This window comes from Chrysochloris asiatica, unplaced genomic scaffold, assembly GCF_000296735.1.
Source record: "Chrysochloris asiatica unplaced genomic scaffold, ChrAsi1.0 scaffold00266, whole genome shotgun sequence".
NCBI classification, from domain to species: Eukaryota; Metazoa; Chordata; class Mammalia; order Afrosoricida; family Chrysochloridae; genus Chrysochloris; species Chrysochloris asiatica.
This window is the reverse complement of record NW_006408784.1, coordinates 340642-357410: the sequence shown is the minus strand read 5'-3', so window position 1 is coordinate 357410 and position 16769 is coordinate 340642. Positions and strand designations below refer to the sequence as shown.

Genomic DNA, 16769 nt, shown 5'->3' with positions numbered 1-16769 from the left:
TATATCATCTCACTGCCATGGTTCCAATCCCCTCCATGCATCCTCAACCACCCAAAGGGTATATCCCAGAAACCTACTCCCTATACTTCCCCCTTCTCCCCCCAGTTTTCGGCCCACAATCCCTTTCCCTCTCTGGGTCCAAAGTCCCCAGTCGCTTCATCACTCCACGTCATCATCTCTGTCTCCATCTCAGGCATCTCTGTTTCTCTGGGTAGGGTCCCGGCTCTCGGCTCTTCTCCGTCGATGGTCCTAGAGGCCTCCGCTCCTATCCTGGAGAATCAATCACTCCCTTCCTTGTTACAAAACTTCTACCTTTGCATTTCCAACCCTCATAATCCATCCTGATAAGCATTATTCACTACAGTATCACGAGTTACCCATCTGTATCTCCTTTCATCAGTTCCGCCCAGACAGACTGAATAGTACCTTCTGGAGAGTCTGCCTTCTGCCATGCTCCCTAGCACCAGGTTCCCTCTTGAAAGCTTGTAAACCAGTCACTTCTTGCCTTTGTAGTCCCCACCTCCCCATTTGAGTATCCAATGTCCAAGCTGCCCTTCTCCGTCCACTCTGTGTGTGGGATTAACCATTTCTTTTTGATACAATGATTCTATATATTCCTTCCATCTCCTTTTGATGCTTTTTGCATCATTCAATATTTTGCCTAAAGAATCTTTCAGTATTTCAAGTCGAGGCTTGAATTTTTTCCATAGTTCTTTCATCTTGAGAAACACTGAGCGTGTTCTTCCCTTTTGGTTTTCCAGGTACTTGTGTATTTCACTATAATATTTGACTTTCATTATACTTATTTGACTTCATCTTTTAGAGCTGACCTTTGAAAATTTCTATTCATCTGTTTTGACTCATGTCTTCCATTGGCTTTAGCATCTCTATGCTGGAGAGCAAGTTTCAGAGTCTCTTCTGACATCCACTTTGGTTTTTTCTTTTTTCCTTTTCTTCTTAATGACCTTTTGCTTTCTTCCTGTAGGATGCTCTTGCACAACTCTTCTGGTTCATGGTCATTAGTGTCTAATGCATTAAATCTGTTCCTGAGATGATCTCTAAATTCAGGTGGGCTGTGTTCAAGGTCATATTTGTGGATTTGTTTTGATTTTCTTCAGCTTCAGCCAGAACTGGCATTATGAGCAATTGAGGGTCTGTTCCACAGTCTGCCCCTGGCCTTGTTTTTGCTGATGCTATGGAGTTTTTCCACCGTCTCTTTCCACAGATGTAGTCAATTTGATTTCTGTGTATTCCATCTGGTGATGCCCATATGTAAAATCATATTTTATGTTGTTTAAAAAGGTATTGCAGGAGTGCACAACTGATATGAAGTGAGGGGAGATGCACAAGAATGCCCAAACTTGCAAAGAGTACCCATTTGACTTAACTTCGAAGGCTTAAAGATCACAACTTCACGAAAAGAAGATTAAAAAAAAAAAACTTGATAAAGGAAAAACGTGTAAATTGCTACAATTTGATGAACTTGACCTATACTTACGTATATAGTAGCTCAAAATACCAACTGAGAGGGAGAAGTCTTCATCCTACCCCCTCTGTATGCAAGGGTGATAGGGACGGGCAACTTAGACATTGGCTGCCTAAAATGAGGTGGAGGGGCTATAAAGTCTCAGAAACCCTATATAGGGTTGCTATGGGTCAGAATCTACTAGATGGCTGCAGGTTTTTCCCTTACTGGCAAAGGTACTTGATTTGGTTTGGGCATTCACTGTTCAATGGTTTCAGAAAATGTGGCATACTTCCCTAGCCTAAAAGGATAAACATGAATTTGTTTTAGCCAGTTTCAGAAATTCGATTTCTCTGGCCAGTGATTAGTCTTATGCATATGATTCAACCCTTGCCAATGTGTCTTTTTTTTTTTTTTTTTTGCCAATGTCTCTTGAGGGGAAGTCTACTAGGGGCTTCTGGAAGAGGTCTTCTTCCCTAATTAAAGTGCTCCTTCTCTTTAGCCACGTGCTATAGCATTTATGGAGTTCTGGTGTGGTACTATGGGTTAAATGCGCCAGACTGCAAAGCTGTTTGAACTGCAAGATTGGCAGTTCAAGCTCATCAGCTGCTCCTCGGAAACCCTATACAGGTCGCTAATGGGTCGGAACCGACTCGACAGCACTTAACAATAACATAGCATTTACAACTAGTTTGGTTGTATCTCTTGACTGAAAATTATTATTCCTTTTTGAAGGTGTGTCTTTCTCTATAGGATTCTCCTTCCAGGTTCTAGTAACTGCTCCTTCCCCTCTTTGGGCCTAGAAGTGATAAAAGTTCTGCTGATACTAGTCTCTGGTTAAGTCTACTACAACCCCACCTTTGCAATAGTCTCTTTATTAAGTCCTTTTCAAATAATCTTCATCTGAGAGTGCCACGTGTCTCTTGTTGAGATCCAGGCTGATGGAGGTATCTTACAACTCGAAGCCAAAAGAAGCTTAAGTGGTATCTGTAGCACTGAGTTCTAGTTCCTAAAAACCAGAAGACATCACGACACAGGGAACTACAGGATTGCTTCCCATGCCAGTTTCTGTGAGTGGTGGGAATCAGCGTTTGATGTCAAGGAGAAGGAAATATATGGCACATGTAGTATATGTGTTTTTTTCTGGGTCGCCTTCCAAGGGCTACCCTTTATATCTGAATAACTCTTAACAGTACATAATGTATGTTTATACACATTTTTATTCACACTAACCCTGTGTAGTAGGTCTCTTGATTTTCATTTTATAGATGAGATCAGATTAGGATCAGAAATGGGAAGTAATTTAGTCAAGGTTGCAGTAAGGGATGAAAGAATGGCAACCAGATCTACGGACACAAATTCCTGCCCCTCCCTCCATGAATCAAGCACAGGAAGGCAGATGGGGTGGAAAATGAAAGGAAAATGGAAGAGAGAGGGTGATTTACAGACTTTTGCTGCCCTTCTTATCCTCATCTAAGATTTTCCTGAAATTCCTTTAACTAAGAAAAGTCACATATACTTAAAAAACACAACCAAATAAATCTGAAATATACATAGTATCCTTCCTCTCGATGGGTCACATGGGGACATTGCTTAATAACATCCATCATGTGTGTGTCTGGTAATATACAATATTTATGTCTCATCAAACCCTCAGATGCCTCCTTCTTCTGCCAAAAAGAACTGCTGTGTCCTACCTTTTGATATAATCTAAAAATGTCATCAAAATCTGGCCCTAAAGAACTATAAATTCTTTGTAAGCAAAGAAGGCTTGAGTATTCTCCCAGTCTCCTAAGAGAACAGCTCAGATGAAATCATGCCACGTATTGAGTAAATGGTAGGCGTTACTTCTTAGTGGAAACAAACCATAATCCTATGCTGTGGCCACATTTTCACAATACTTCAGGGTTGGAGGGTGGTCCTTCTGTCTGGATAGGCTGGAAGCATTTTGTTCAGGGGGAACACAGCCCAGATTCAAGAGTCAAGACTAAGTCATGAGACTCACTGGAGTCAAACCCTGGCATCAACCCAACTGCTTCTAGGCAGCTGTGCCTTTGCCCTAATAAAACCACCTAAAACTATATGTCTATATGGAAAAGACAAAGCAAAATCTAGCACATCCCAGGAAAATGATCCTTAAATAAAGTTTTAAATCTGAATCTTGTTCCTGAGAGCAACTGAAGGTGGCTCTCACCAGCAAAGGAGTAATATTCAGTGTAGTGGAATTACTCACTTATAACCAATAACACTAAATTATAGTTGAAAACAGCAGGTTCCTATTGATTCAGGAAGACGTTTCAAGTCTAGTTTTGTTTAGAGCGGTAAGCCACAGAAAAATTTTTGTGAAAAACACCCTCATAAGGTGATCAAGTTAAGACCTGGAGAAACAGGTAATGTTGACTGCTCTGTGTAGGTACTGAACTTAGAAATGATTCTGCATTTTTACATAGCATATGTGTAAAATTGATTAATGAGATATTAAAGTAGAAAACATAAAAATAGTTGTTTCTACAAAGTACCATCATACCAGTAAGTTAGTATGAGTACACCTCAAGTCTACTGATTAGTCACATGATCAAAAATATCTGAAAGGGCTCAGTAAAACAGCTCTGAAAAACAACAGGTACTTTTTTATTTTTTAATTTAAAGAAGGGGTCAAAGCATTTCCAGGAGTTCTGTTGTGGTGCTGCAGGATAAGCAATGGACTACTAACCACAAGGTTGCTAGTTGAAGCCCACCAGCCATTCCTTAAAAGTCCTATACAGGGTCGCTAATGAGTTGGAACAACTTGATGATACTTAACAACAACAAACATTACTTTAGAATGTTCTGGTGGTGCAGTGGTTAAAACATTTTGCTACCAACCAAAAGTTCGCTACTTCGAACCATCAGTTGCTCATGGGAGAAAGAAAATTCTTTCAGTCTGCTTCTGTAAAGATCTACAACCCTGGAAACTCTATAGGGTAGTTCTACTCTGTTCTACAGGATTGCTATGGGCTAGAATTGAATTGATGGCAGTGTACTTATATTTCTGAGTTTAGTATTCATTGTCTTAGAAGCACAAGGTATTCATTTTGGTAAGGCAGTTGCATCTGGCCTTATAAGGTATTGGGAAATGTTTATTAAAATCTGCACCTAGTTGAGAACTGAAACAAAGGGAATAGTAGTTCCATCTTTTAATAGTATCAACCTGAGACATTAAATTTCCATGTTAATCTTTCTTTGTCAGGTTAATATCATATAGATAATTTTTTAAGAGTTCGCTGTTCAAAGGGAACATTCTTTGCTAGTTGTTAAAGATGATTTCATAGGTCCATACTAATTTTTAAATGCTTATTGCTTTTTTTTTTTTTTTTAATGGGCTTGATAGAGGAATAAAGTTATTTTTTTCAAAACAGAACCAGGTCCAAATTAATCTGAGAACTAGTTCCTGAGAAGGCCATTTCAACATGCCTTAGGAAGCCTCAGAGGAGGAGGGGAATTTGAGAAGTCAGTTAACGACTTACCTTGCCAGCAAGATCCCCTGGTACTCTTCCAGTTGCCTCATGAAGCTTGGGTTGGGCTTGGTCACTGTTCGTCTTTCCTTCACGTAGTCATAGGCTCGGTCCAGATTCCAGCCGTATTCCTTCATTGCATAGGCAATCACAGTGGAGGCTGAGCGACTCACCCCCATTTTGCAGTGCACAAGGCATTTAGATCCATGTTTCCTAGTTGTGGGGGATCAATGTAAAGAACAGAGGAAAAAGCAATAATGAGTATATATTTTTTTAAAGCTGGATTCTATATGTTTTCCAAGTCTCCTGTCTTACCCGTCCATTTTCTTGCTATGGAATTCTCTCCCCGCCCTGCACCTTGGTGCATTAGAATACATTTATAATCAAATGTGTGTGGAAGACAGGCTGTTCGAGCATACAATATTCTGCAAGCATTTACTATGTGTAAGACAATGTGCAAGGCACTGGTTTACAAAGATAAGTAACACAGTTTTTGCCCTAAAAGGGTAGGATTCAGTGCGAGATACAGACAATTATGATTCAAAATGCTAAGTGCCAAGACCCTTTTCTGTGTGCAGAGGCCAGTCCCCTCACTGCCCCAGGGCTGGCACACTCTTGAGTTACAGGTGTGGCAGTGATTCATCTAATTTATTCAAATGTTCTGCGTTGCTTCGAGTTCCAGTGAGGGTTCTGTCCCTAGAGGAAATCACAAACTCAATGAAACTAACTCTCCTTTCTACTCAGGTGCAGTACTGGATACTATTTTTCACACCACCACAACCAGTGTCCTATCTAGGGACTTGCTATAGAACCTGTGCACAGGTGGATGTGAGCATGTGATGAGGGTGGAATGAATGAGACCTGCCTGCTGGTTTGTTGTTTGCTTTTGTTTTTAATGAAACCCTAAACAAAACACTTCAGACTGAATATGCCAGAGCTTATTACCTTGAATGTGAATATTATTCAGTTACGCTGCTCCTGCTACTGTGTGCCGTGGAGTCGGTTCCGACCCATAGCGACCCTGAACAGGGTTTCCGAGGTTGTATATCTTTACGGGAGCAGAAGGCTTCATCTTTCTCCCGTGGAACAGCTGGTAGTTTAGAACTGCTGACCTTGCGGTTTGCAGCCTGATTCGTAACCACTACGCTACCAGAGCTCCTTTCAGTTTTGCTAGTTCTGCTAATAATACAATGCCCGGCACATAGTAGGCCTTCAAATATTGCTGAATGTATGGCAGTCTTATGGATGTACTGATTAATTTAAACTACTAGCTGCTTAAGTAGAAACAGCATTTTAAAATCTGGAAAAGAATTGTCCCTCTTATCACTGGTGACACAGGCTCTGGAATCCTGCCCAAGTGGCTATGCCAGTAAGTAAAAAAATAACATGAAATCTTCTACTCACTAAGTGACTGACTGACTGACTGACTGACTGTATAATGGTAGACAAGCTTCCTTCCAGAAGTTTATAATCCTGTTGTGGAAAATATAAACACATTAAAGAGTTAAATATCAATTCAAGTAGGCATGAGGTTAAGTGCCAAAGTTGAGTGAGGCAGGTACAGGAAGGCAGAAAAGAGTCTGGAATAACTGAAACAATCTTCAAGGAAAGGTATGATTAACCTCCTACCTATCAATTAGGTATGAAGATCTGGTGTCCTAAGGTTGGGGTGGGTATGTGTCTCTGTGTGCTCAGAACACCCCAAATGACTAGGAAATAAGTACTTGTTTTACTTCTGGCACCATAAGGTTTTCATTTAGACTACAGTTAGGAAGCCAATGCACGGTGACTCAGATGGATGTTTAGACATGTGCTCTGTATTTTCCCTTTAAGCTTTACCAACTTTTAATGCATTAAATTTCAGGTCTATGTCTACAGGCTCAAACTTGGGACAGGCTCAAGGTGATCAAACTTGGACAACCATATGAAAAATACATTTATAAAATCCAGTATCATGAAAACTCTTCAGCATATTTTGAACTGAATTTTTCGGAAGATGACATCTAACTCATGTAATGAAAGATCTGAAATTAGTTATCTAACCTAATTCCACCCTTTCAAGTTAAGCAAGCATGGCAACACTAGGGAATCCTAAATTCACCAGAAGCAGGATCTAAATCTCAGGGTTCTGATTAGGGTCAGACACATGAGGTGCTCAAGATGCAAGATTTAAGGTGGTCACCTGAGAGTGAGTGCCTCCTTAAATGTTATAACCTTGAGTGATGACTTAAATCCTAATTATGTTGTCGTTGTTGTTGAGTGCCTTTGAATCAGTTCCAACCCATATTGATCCTGTATAGGGTTTCCAAGGAGTGGCTGGTGAGCTTGAGCCGCCAACCTTGCAGTTCAAACCAACTTTGCAGTCCAGCACATTAACCCGCAGCGCCTACTTATAGCCCTACAGAAGTTAGCTTTCCTTTTCATAGAGACGGGGGTCTCAGTTTGAACTCTAGCCTTTTTGGTTGGGACTCTAACAACTAGTCTAGTCTTTTTCTAGTGCCCTTTCCTCAGGGAATTAGTCTACTCCTGAGTACTTGATTTACTCTGAAGTGGGACACAATCTTTGCTTTAAGAGCTGTCTTCACACTTGTTACTTAACCTCTCTGAATCTCATCTGTGCAGGAGAATGACTGTATCTGCCTCTGAGTTTTGGAAAAGATTACATGAGATACTGCATGTAAAGTGCCTGGTACATAATGAGCGGGTCATGAAGAGTACTATTATAGGAGTAATTTAGTAACAGGCTTCAAGAACAACAAATGCTCCTTCAGGCGGTAGGTAGAGACAGAAGCAATGGCCTCACGTTAGAGTATGAGTGCTACAGGGTAACTGAAAGAATAAAAAAAATTCCTAACCATGAAGATTCTTAAGAGGTATAGAATCATTCTTATTTTTTTTTTTTTCCTTTTAGAATCATTCTTGAAGGAAGACTGAAAAACAGAAGCACTTTTCATCTGCCAGGGATAGTATCTATGTGGTCCTCCTTGAAGGATGAACATGGCTAAGATGCTCATTTATGATTCCTTTTAGTGAAGAACAGAAGCCCTGATGACACAGTGATTTAAGCACTGGGCTGCTAATCTGACAGGACAGTAGTTCAAACCACTAGCGCTCCCGTGGGAGAAAGTTGAGGCTTTCTGCTTCTGTAATTATTTCCAGTCTTAGAAATCCTGAAGAGCAGCTCACTTTGTCTTATAGGGTCACTGTGAGATGGAATTGACTCAATGGCAGTTGAGTTTTTTTTTTTTTTTAAGTGACAAGAGTAAATAGGTGGGCAAGGAAATCCAAGGAACTTAAAAAATACAGTGTTATATGAAAATATTAATTAATACTATAATACAAATAAGCACTTAATACTAAATAGTTAATACTAAAAGGGATAATTAAGTCATCAACAGAAAACCCAGAGGAAAATTTAATTATTTAGGCTATCATAAAAATAAAGTAAATGCTGAGTTCAACCATGTTCCATGTTAACCTGGAGATGAGAGATAGAAGAGGAAGGGCTGGTTGCTCCAAAGTGTGGTGAGACCCTTGGACAAGGACATAGTCATGGAGGCTAGAGCTGAGAGTGAAGCATCCAGCTGATATGAAGTGAGGGGAGACGCACAAGAACAACCAAACTTGCAGACAGTACCCATCTGACCTAGCCTCGATGGCTTGATTATCAGAACTCGATTACAAGAAGATTACCAAAAAAAAAAAAAAAAAAATTTTTTTTATAAAGGAAACAACGGGAAATTGCTACAACATGACCTATACTCATGGAGGTAGTAACTCTTAATACCAACAGAGAGGGAAGAAGTCTTCCCATCAAGTATCAATGCTATCCTCTCTGTACACGGGGTAGATAGGGACAGGCAACTTAGACATTGGCTACCTAAAATGAGGGGGCGATAAAGGCACGAAGTGACTGGCTCACAAGGTTTCAAGAGGGAGTTTAGTTTAAGAGTATGTGGGGGAATATAGAGTCCCCACTGAATAGTTTTCATCATGTCTGGATGGGTCTGGTGAAAAAAGATGGGCATAAGATTCTTATGCTTTAATAGTGAATAATTGTTATGACTAATTGCGACTGTCACAACTGTAAAGGTAGAAGTTTTATAATAAAAGCGGGGGAGTAGTTAATCTTACAGTCCAGAAACAGAGGACCCTAGGATCATCAAGGAGAAGAGCACAAGTGGAATGCGGGACCCTATCCAGAGAAGTAGTGACACCAGAGATGGAGGCAGAGATGAGGACATGGAGAGAGGGAGCAACTGAGGACTCTAGACTCATGGAAAGAGAGGGACTGAGTGCTGGCAGCCAGGAGGCAGGAAAAAAAAAAAAGTAAAAGAACGTAAGAGATTTCCAAGGTTTACTCAGTTTCTCTCCTTGTCTTCAAAGTGCATCTTTCTGGAATAATTTCTATTACTTAATTTTTAATCTCCCCATTAGCAAGCTTAGGAATTTCACTCAGAATTTCTTCTTTCATTTCTGTTTCTTGCTGCAGCTCAAGTTTATCTCCTCTAATTTTACATTCAAAGGAAACAGATAGTATGTGCTCACATTCTTCATTTACTTATGGTCAAAGCATTAAGTCATAGTCTCCTTTTGCCTATATTTTATTTTTAAAATATTCAGATCCCAATTCTTTTTTTTTTAACTTCATTTTTCCTGAGTACCATTAATTAATAAGTCATCATCTATAGCCAATAGGCCTCACTCATATGTGGTACATGAGGGACAAAGGTCAAAACACTACTCACTTTGCTTTAGAGATGAATTTGTAAGTGTCATTCCAGTAGGCCAGGAGATCCGTTGCCTCTTCATCATAGACCCGAATGTTATGGTATTCAAAGACTCCTGGGAAAAAGTTATCTATTTCTCGAGTGACATTCAAGATATACCGTACCCTGCAAGAAAAATAAGGAAGAGCATGTATTCTATTTAAGTTAAATCCAATTCCCAGCACTGTTTTGCTTATTTAAAACTATCTTAAACCCTAGGCTGAAATTAAATACTAAAACAACAACAACAAAAAAACCTAAGATGATATGCTAATTTAGTATAAAGGCTATATAACAAGGTCCTGGGCATATCCCTGGGCACCAGGGAGTTATTAAGAGAAAAGACTTTTACCAAGTTCAACACCTAAAAATCCATTTTCGGTTTATGTATAGTTACACAACCTCACCTTTGGTAGTTTCTTAATAACATGCCTCATATTTACTCCAAAGAATCATCCTGAGGCCCATAATTCGACAATTTCTCTTTCTGTCACTAGAATTACCTGCAATATAATATGTTTTGGGGGGAAGTTATTTGTATATACAATTAGATTACTGACATGTCTCTAAAAGAGAAAAAAAATATTCTTCCTACCTTTCTAATTGTCCAGATTGTCAGATTTTGCTGTATTACTCTCTCTAAACACTGAAGGTGAATGAGGCCAGGGCTGGGAGGCTCACAGGAAAGGTGGACTTAAAACTCTCTTAACCTTTCTTAACTTTACCTGGCTACATTCCTGGTCACTATGGTAGTGAACGTATGTGAGGGCTCTCCCATACCCAGATGCTTGCAGAACACAGTTTCTGTATGAAAGTTTCCTTTTGCTATCTTGCTCACTGCACAATATGAATAAATCCATGGGTTTAATGTACCAATGGGTTATCTTTTCTCCATGCTATACAGACTCAGATATCATTGAAGTTATCCCAACCACATAATATAGAATCACTCATTTCTCTCTGCCAAAGTTACTTCTTTCTCAGAACCAAATTCTGAAGTCAAAGAAAAGAAATGATCTTAGAAAGACAGAGTCTGGCCTTGCCAACTAAGAAGTAAGGTCAGGTGGCCAAAATTTTCCTGAGGCATGATTTGAATCTGTTCTAACTTAGCATCAAAGCCCAATAACTTTTTTTTTTTTTTAATTTAAAGAGCGAGCACATGGTGAAATTTATCTATCTATCTATCTATCTATCTATCTATCTATCTATCTATCTATCTATCTATCTATCTATCTAAATGATACAGCTGCTTTGCAAAGCAGACGTACAGTTCCTCAAAAGGTTAAACAAAGTTACCATATGATCCAGCAATTCCACTTCCAGGTATGTATCCAAGAGAAATGAAAACATGCCTACACAAACTCTTACACACAAATGTTTACAGCAGTGTTATTCATAATGCCAAAAAAGTAGAAACAATCCAAATACTCATCAACTGATGAGATGATAAATAAAACGTGGCAGATCCATACAAAGGAATATTTTTTGGCAATTAAAAAAGGAATGAAGTATTGACACACACTACAACATGAATACATTTTGAAAACATGCTAAGTAAAAGAAATCTGAAAAAAATTACATATTATATGATTTCATTTATATGAAGTATTCTCAACAGACAAATCTACAGATAGAAAGTCAGTGATTACCAGGGGCTGGGGTGGAAGGAAGAAATGGGGATGGCTTGCTAAAGAGTAAAAAAAATTTTTGGGGGGGGGGGTAAAGAAAATGTTCTAAACTGATTGTGGTGATAATTGCACAATTCTGTGAATATAAGTATTAACAGTCATTGAATTTTGTACTTTAAATGGGTGAACTATGAATCATAGCTAAATAAAATTAAATTAAGTCTCCCCTACCAAGGCATGAACATTCCTCCAATTCTATTTAAAATAAAAACAACCCCACCTCCAACTCCATACTTCAGTAATCAATATGGCATTTCTCTCTGCACACAGGACAGAGCTTCCCAATTCTTTGCATTACAGAGTTTGGGGCAGCCACTGCCAAGTGGATTTGGCACTCTTGGAACTTCTTTGCCATCTCAACATGAAGTGATTCTATATCGAGTAGCACTTTACTTAGGATTAGGTTCTAAAGTCAGCAGACTGGGGGTCAATGGCTCTGTTGTCAAATTACACTTGAAAATCCCTTAAGTCATGCACAGTATACATTTAAATATTTTGTTGTTGCTGTTGAGAATATACACAGCAAAACACACACCAATTGAACAGTTTCTACATGTACCATTACCATTTAGTGACACTGATTCTATTTTCAAGTTGTGCAACCTTTCTCATTCTCCTTATCTGAGTAGTTCCTCCCTATGACCCTAAATTCACTGTCCCCTAAAGTTCTTATCTCATCTTTTCAGTTGTTCTTATCAACTTGATTCTATATAGTTCTTAAGAAGCATAATACTCAAGGTAGACCTTTTTATACTACTTAAGCTACACTATGGTTTGGTTTACAAAAACTTCAGGAATAATTTTGATTTAAGGTTTAAAGATCATCCTAAGGCAATAGTTTCAGGGGTTCATCCACCCTCGATGGTGCCATAAAATCTAGACTCAATGAGTGTTTGAACCTCTTTTCTGCATTTTTCCACTTCTGATTAGGATTCTTCTATGAAATCTTTGATCAAAATGTTCAATAATGGTAGTTTAGCACCATCCAGTTTTGGTCTCAGGGAAAAGGAAGCAGTTGTTCATGCAGGCAATTCGCCACACAGTTCACATCCTCCTCCAATTTCTGAATCCTTTCACTTCTGTTGTTCCAGGTAAAATGAGACCAATTACTGTGCCTTATGTACAAGACCAGTGACTGCATGCATGCTTTTAAGACCACAGGCACTAAACATCCAACTAGGAGGCAGAACAGAAGCAATGCACAAATTATAAGGCCAATTAACTAGGATGTCCCATGACCTTAAAAACCTCCAAACTAAGAAACTGAATCCCAAGAGTTTTTGTTGTTGTTGTATGTAACTATCACATAGATTTTGTCAATTCAACTTTTTATGGCTGTAGAACTTTTTGACAGCAATTACAATACTGTGTCACTATAGGATAAGCCTCATTTGCCTTCAGTGTAGTTTTGATGTTGTTGTTAGGTGCCTACTCAAGGAGACCCTATGCACAACAAAAGGAAACACTGCCCAGTCCTGGGCCAAACTCACAATTGCTGTAGTTTAGAGAGAGTAATAAAGCATAGTCTGATAATCTTGACTGCAAAGTCAGCAGTTCACACCTAACAGTTGCTCCTTAAAAATCCTATACAAGGACAATATGAGTCAAAACTGACTTCATGGCACATAACAAAACCAACAACAATCAATGTGATATTTCCATCACTATTAACCCTACCTTTCACCTTCCCTCTTGCCACTGTGAACCACTTAAAACTTAGCTCTCTATACATTTGCCTTTTCTTGTCTTTTTATATGTGAGGTCATATGGCATTTACCCTTTTGTGCTTGATTTAACTCAGCATAATACCATATTTTAGCATGTATCAAGATTTCATTTCTCTTACTGGCTGAGTAATATTTCATTGTATGTATATACATTTTGTTCACAGTATATCCTTAATATAAAAATATGAACCAATAACTACATTTTATTTTAAATGGCAACAAAGGCTTGCAATTTTGTTTTTGAGTCTTTCCAGTACAATAGCTGTCCTTTCTTGAGGGGTAGGGAGATTAACTAGGAGAATAGTTGTTTTATTTTTACAAGAGTTCACCTGATTAAAATCAAGTAGCAGCAACTTTTAAGATTACAGTTACCCATCAGTATCTCTTTGACTGGAAAATGTAAAGACAAGACACCTGGGGGTGTCATTAATGACTCTGTGCTGTGTGCTTACCCTCGGTTCTGCAAGTCCTCTAAATTGGAGGCATTCCATTCTGAGCCCTGAGAAGAGAGAAAGAGATAAGGTTAGAGGGTATTAACAAATCAGCAAAACACTTAAAAGGAGTCCTGTGAGGGAAGAAGCAGAGCTTCTAAAAAGACCAATAACATCTACTGAGGAGTTCCTTCTAAGGGGGAACTTTATTTGTATATTTAGTTTTCAGAAACAATATAGTAAGAAAGTCATTTTCATCTTCACTTTTTTTTTTTTTTAAAGTTTTTATCAGGAATTGAGTGAAAGTTTATAGGGCAGATCATCAGTTTTACATTCAACAAATCATACACCTTGTTTCATTACAATGATTACAATCCTCTCCATGTACCATCAGTTAACAGTATTTCTCTCAACTCACTACCTTTTTCAAACACTCAGGTATATATAATTTACACCACCAAAGGGCACATTCTGCAAGTCTGCCTCCTGGCCACCAGCTTAGTCCCTCTCTTCCCATGAATCTAGAGTCCTCAGCTGCTCTCTCTCTCCATGTCTCCGTCTCTGCCTCCATTTCAGGTGTCACTGCTTCTCTGGATAAGGTCTCACATTCAACTTGTGCTCTTCTCCCTTGCTGGTCCTAGGATCCTTTAAGATTAACTGTAAGATTAACCTTACAGACTGTAAGATTACTTAAGATTACTACTCCACCATTTTTATACAAAACTTCTACCTTTATATATCATTGTGACAGTCGCAATTAGTCATGATAATGATAACTATTACTCATTATCATAAGAATCTTATCCCCATCTCTTTTAACCAGACCCATCTAGACAAGATGAAAACTATTCAGTGGGGACTCTCTTCCCTCCATACTCTTAAACTAAACTCCCTCTTGAAACCTTGTAAGCCAGTCACTTCGTGGCTTTATCATCCCCTCATTTTAGGTAGCCACATCTTCCTTCACTTTTACAGATGAGAAAACGACATTCTGAAAATTCAAGAAATTTTTGCTCAAGTCATAGAGCTGAAAAGAAACATTCTTTGATGGTTACTAGGGGTTGGAAGGAGAAGAGAGTAATTCACTGGTTAGAGGGTAGACACATGTTAGCTCCAGCCACAGGAAGGGCAATATACAAGAAGGATGAGGGCAATATACAAGAGGAGGGAGGGTAGCAGATGAACAATGAATACAGGAGAGCACTTAGGGAGGTATGCATGAGTTAAATGGGACAGAGGTAAATAGTAATTTATACACAAGTTTGGAACAACGGTATTTTATGAGTATATACATGGATCGATACATAGGCTGAATGGGTAAAGGAGAGGAAATAAAAAGGTCTTTTGGATATTGGTTTCCCTTGCCTACTATTGTAAAATAGACATTTAAGTGTGATATAAATGAAAATTGGGAATTATGATTACAGAAAGTTTATAAGCCCATCTTCAGCCTTAAACTGAATGAGTTTTCCAAAAGGGGAATTAGAATTTGTCCAGGGAAAAAAAAAGGAGCTCTGGTAGCAGAGTGGTTACGAATCGGGCTGTGAACTTTAACGTCAGCAGTTCGAAACCACCAGCTGTTCCATGGGAGAAAGATGAGGCTTTCTGCTCCCGTAAAGATTTACAGCCTTGGAAATGCTGTACAGGGTCGCTATGAGTCAGAAGTGACTCCACGGCACATAACCACCACCACCCAGGGAAATAGGCTTCTTATTAAGACTTTGTAGAATATAGGGCCTTAGGTGGAATCCTGAACCCCACCCAGAAACTTCTGAGTTGTTGGTACATTCTCACTTGAAAAGACATATAGGCCAACCCCAAATTGCTGGGAGAATATAAGATTCTTATTGAAAGAAAGATTTGCAGGGAAAAAACCGGACTGTTTGGCTGTTTGAATGTCAAGCAAACGGTTTCCTTTGGAGGCATCAAGCCTAGAAAAATCAGCCCATCAGGAAAAACCCATGTGGCGCTATAGGTTAATGCGCCAGACTGCAAAGCCATCTGAACTTCAAGGTTGGCAGTTCAAGCTCACCACCTGCTCCTCGGAACACCTATACAGGGTCACTATGAGTCGGAATTGACTCGACGGCACTTAACAAAGGGCTGAAACTCAAAGGGAACCATGAGTTTAGTCTGCTTGCTGGTGACCACCTGAATTTACTTGTGAGTGGAAGTTGGGGAAATGCAGTAATGAAGACGTGGGCTGAGTTTGTCCATGTTCCATGGACGTCAAGGTGACAGAGAAAAGAGGAAGTCCAGGCTGGTATGAAGTTTAGGGAGATGTGTGTGAACTCCCAGACCTGCAGTGTCCATAGGCACTGATTAGCTACTGGGTGCTAGAGTTGAGAGTGAAGCACCAGCTGGTCTGAAGTGCAGGAAGGAGGCTAGAGTTGAGAGTGAAGCACCTGCTGGTCTGAAGTGCAGGAAGGCGTGTATAAACTCCCAAACTTGCAGCTAGTACTCATTCAACCTAGTTTGGATGGCTAGCTGACTAGAACTTGATCAGATGAAGATAAATGTGGTTGATACTGTCAGAAAGTGTAAATTGCTACAATTTGATGAACTGGACCTTTGCTTATGGAAGCAGTTGCTGAAAATTTCAACCAAAATGGAAAGATTCTTCATATCAAAGATCAAGTTTGTTTCCTCAGTGCACTGGACTGATAGGAATGTGCAATCTAGACATTGGCTATCAAAAATGAGGGGCTATAAAAGCACACAGTGGCTGGCTTAAAGACTTTCATAAGTGTGCTTAGTTTCAAAACGAAGGGAGTTAAGGTAAAATCCACACTGAATAGTTTTCCTCTTCTCTAGATGAATTTGGTGAAAGGGGGTGGAGAACTGATGCTGATAGTATTTTATGATTTAATTGTGAGTAATTGTTTGCAGGATTAACTGTGATCATCACAACTGTAATTGTAGAAGATGTGTAACTAAAAGGGGAAAGTAGTTAATCTTTCATTTCAAGAACAGACGATCCTAGGATCATCAAGAAGGAAGAGCATGAGATCCTACCTAGAAAAGTGTTGATAGCAGAGACGGTGGCACAGGTGATGGTATGGAGAGATAGAGCAGCTGTGGGTTCTAGGCCCATGGACTGAGTAAGACGGTGTGCCTGTGGACAGGAGGCTGGCTTACAGAACATACCCTTAGGACATTTAAATGAATATACATTTTTTTGTTGTGTATGTATAT

General features: G+C 39.3%; 1 protein-coding gene across 2 annotated transcripts in view; it reads right to left on the bottom strand.

The window, feature by feature from the left end:
• SSH2 (slingshot protein phosphatase 2) overlaps positions 1 to 16769 on the bottom strand; it is a 302716-nt gene that overhangs the window by 15572 nt on the left and 270375 nt on the right. For both annotated transcript variants that reach the window (XM_006874177.1, XM_006874176.1), the window contains 3 exons: positions 13596 to 13642; positions 9708 to 9854; positions 4972 to 5172 (listed from right to left, as the gene is read on the bottom strand). In XM_006874177.1, the coding sequence (XP_006874239.1) occupies positions 4972 to 5172; positions 9708 to 9854; positions 13596 to 13642 (395 nt within the window). The remainder of the gene's footprint in view (positions 1 to 4971; positions 5173 to 9707; positions 9855 to 13595; positions 13643 to 16769) is intronic.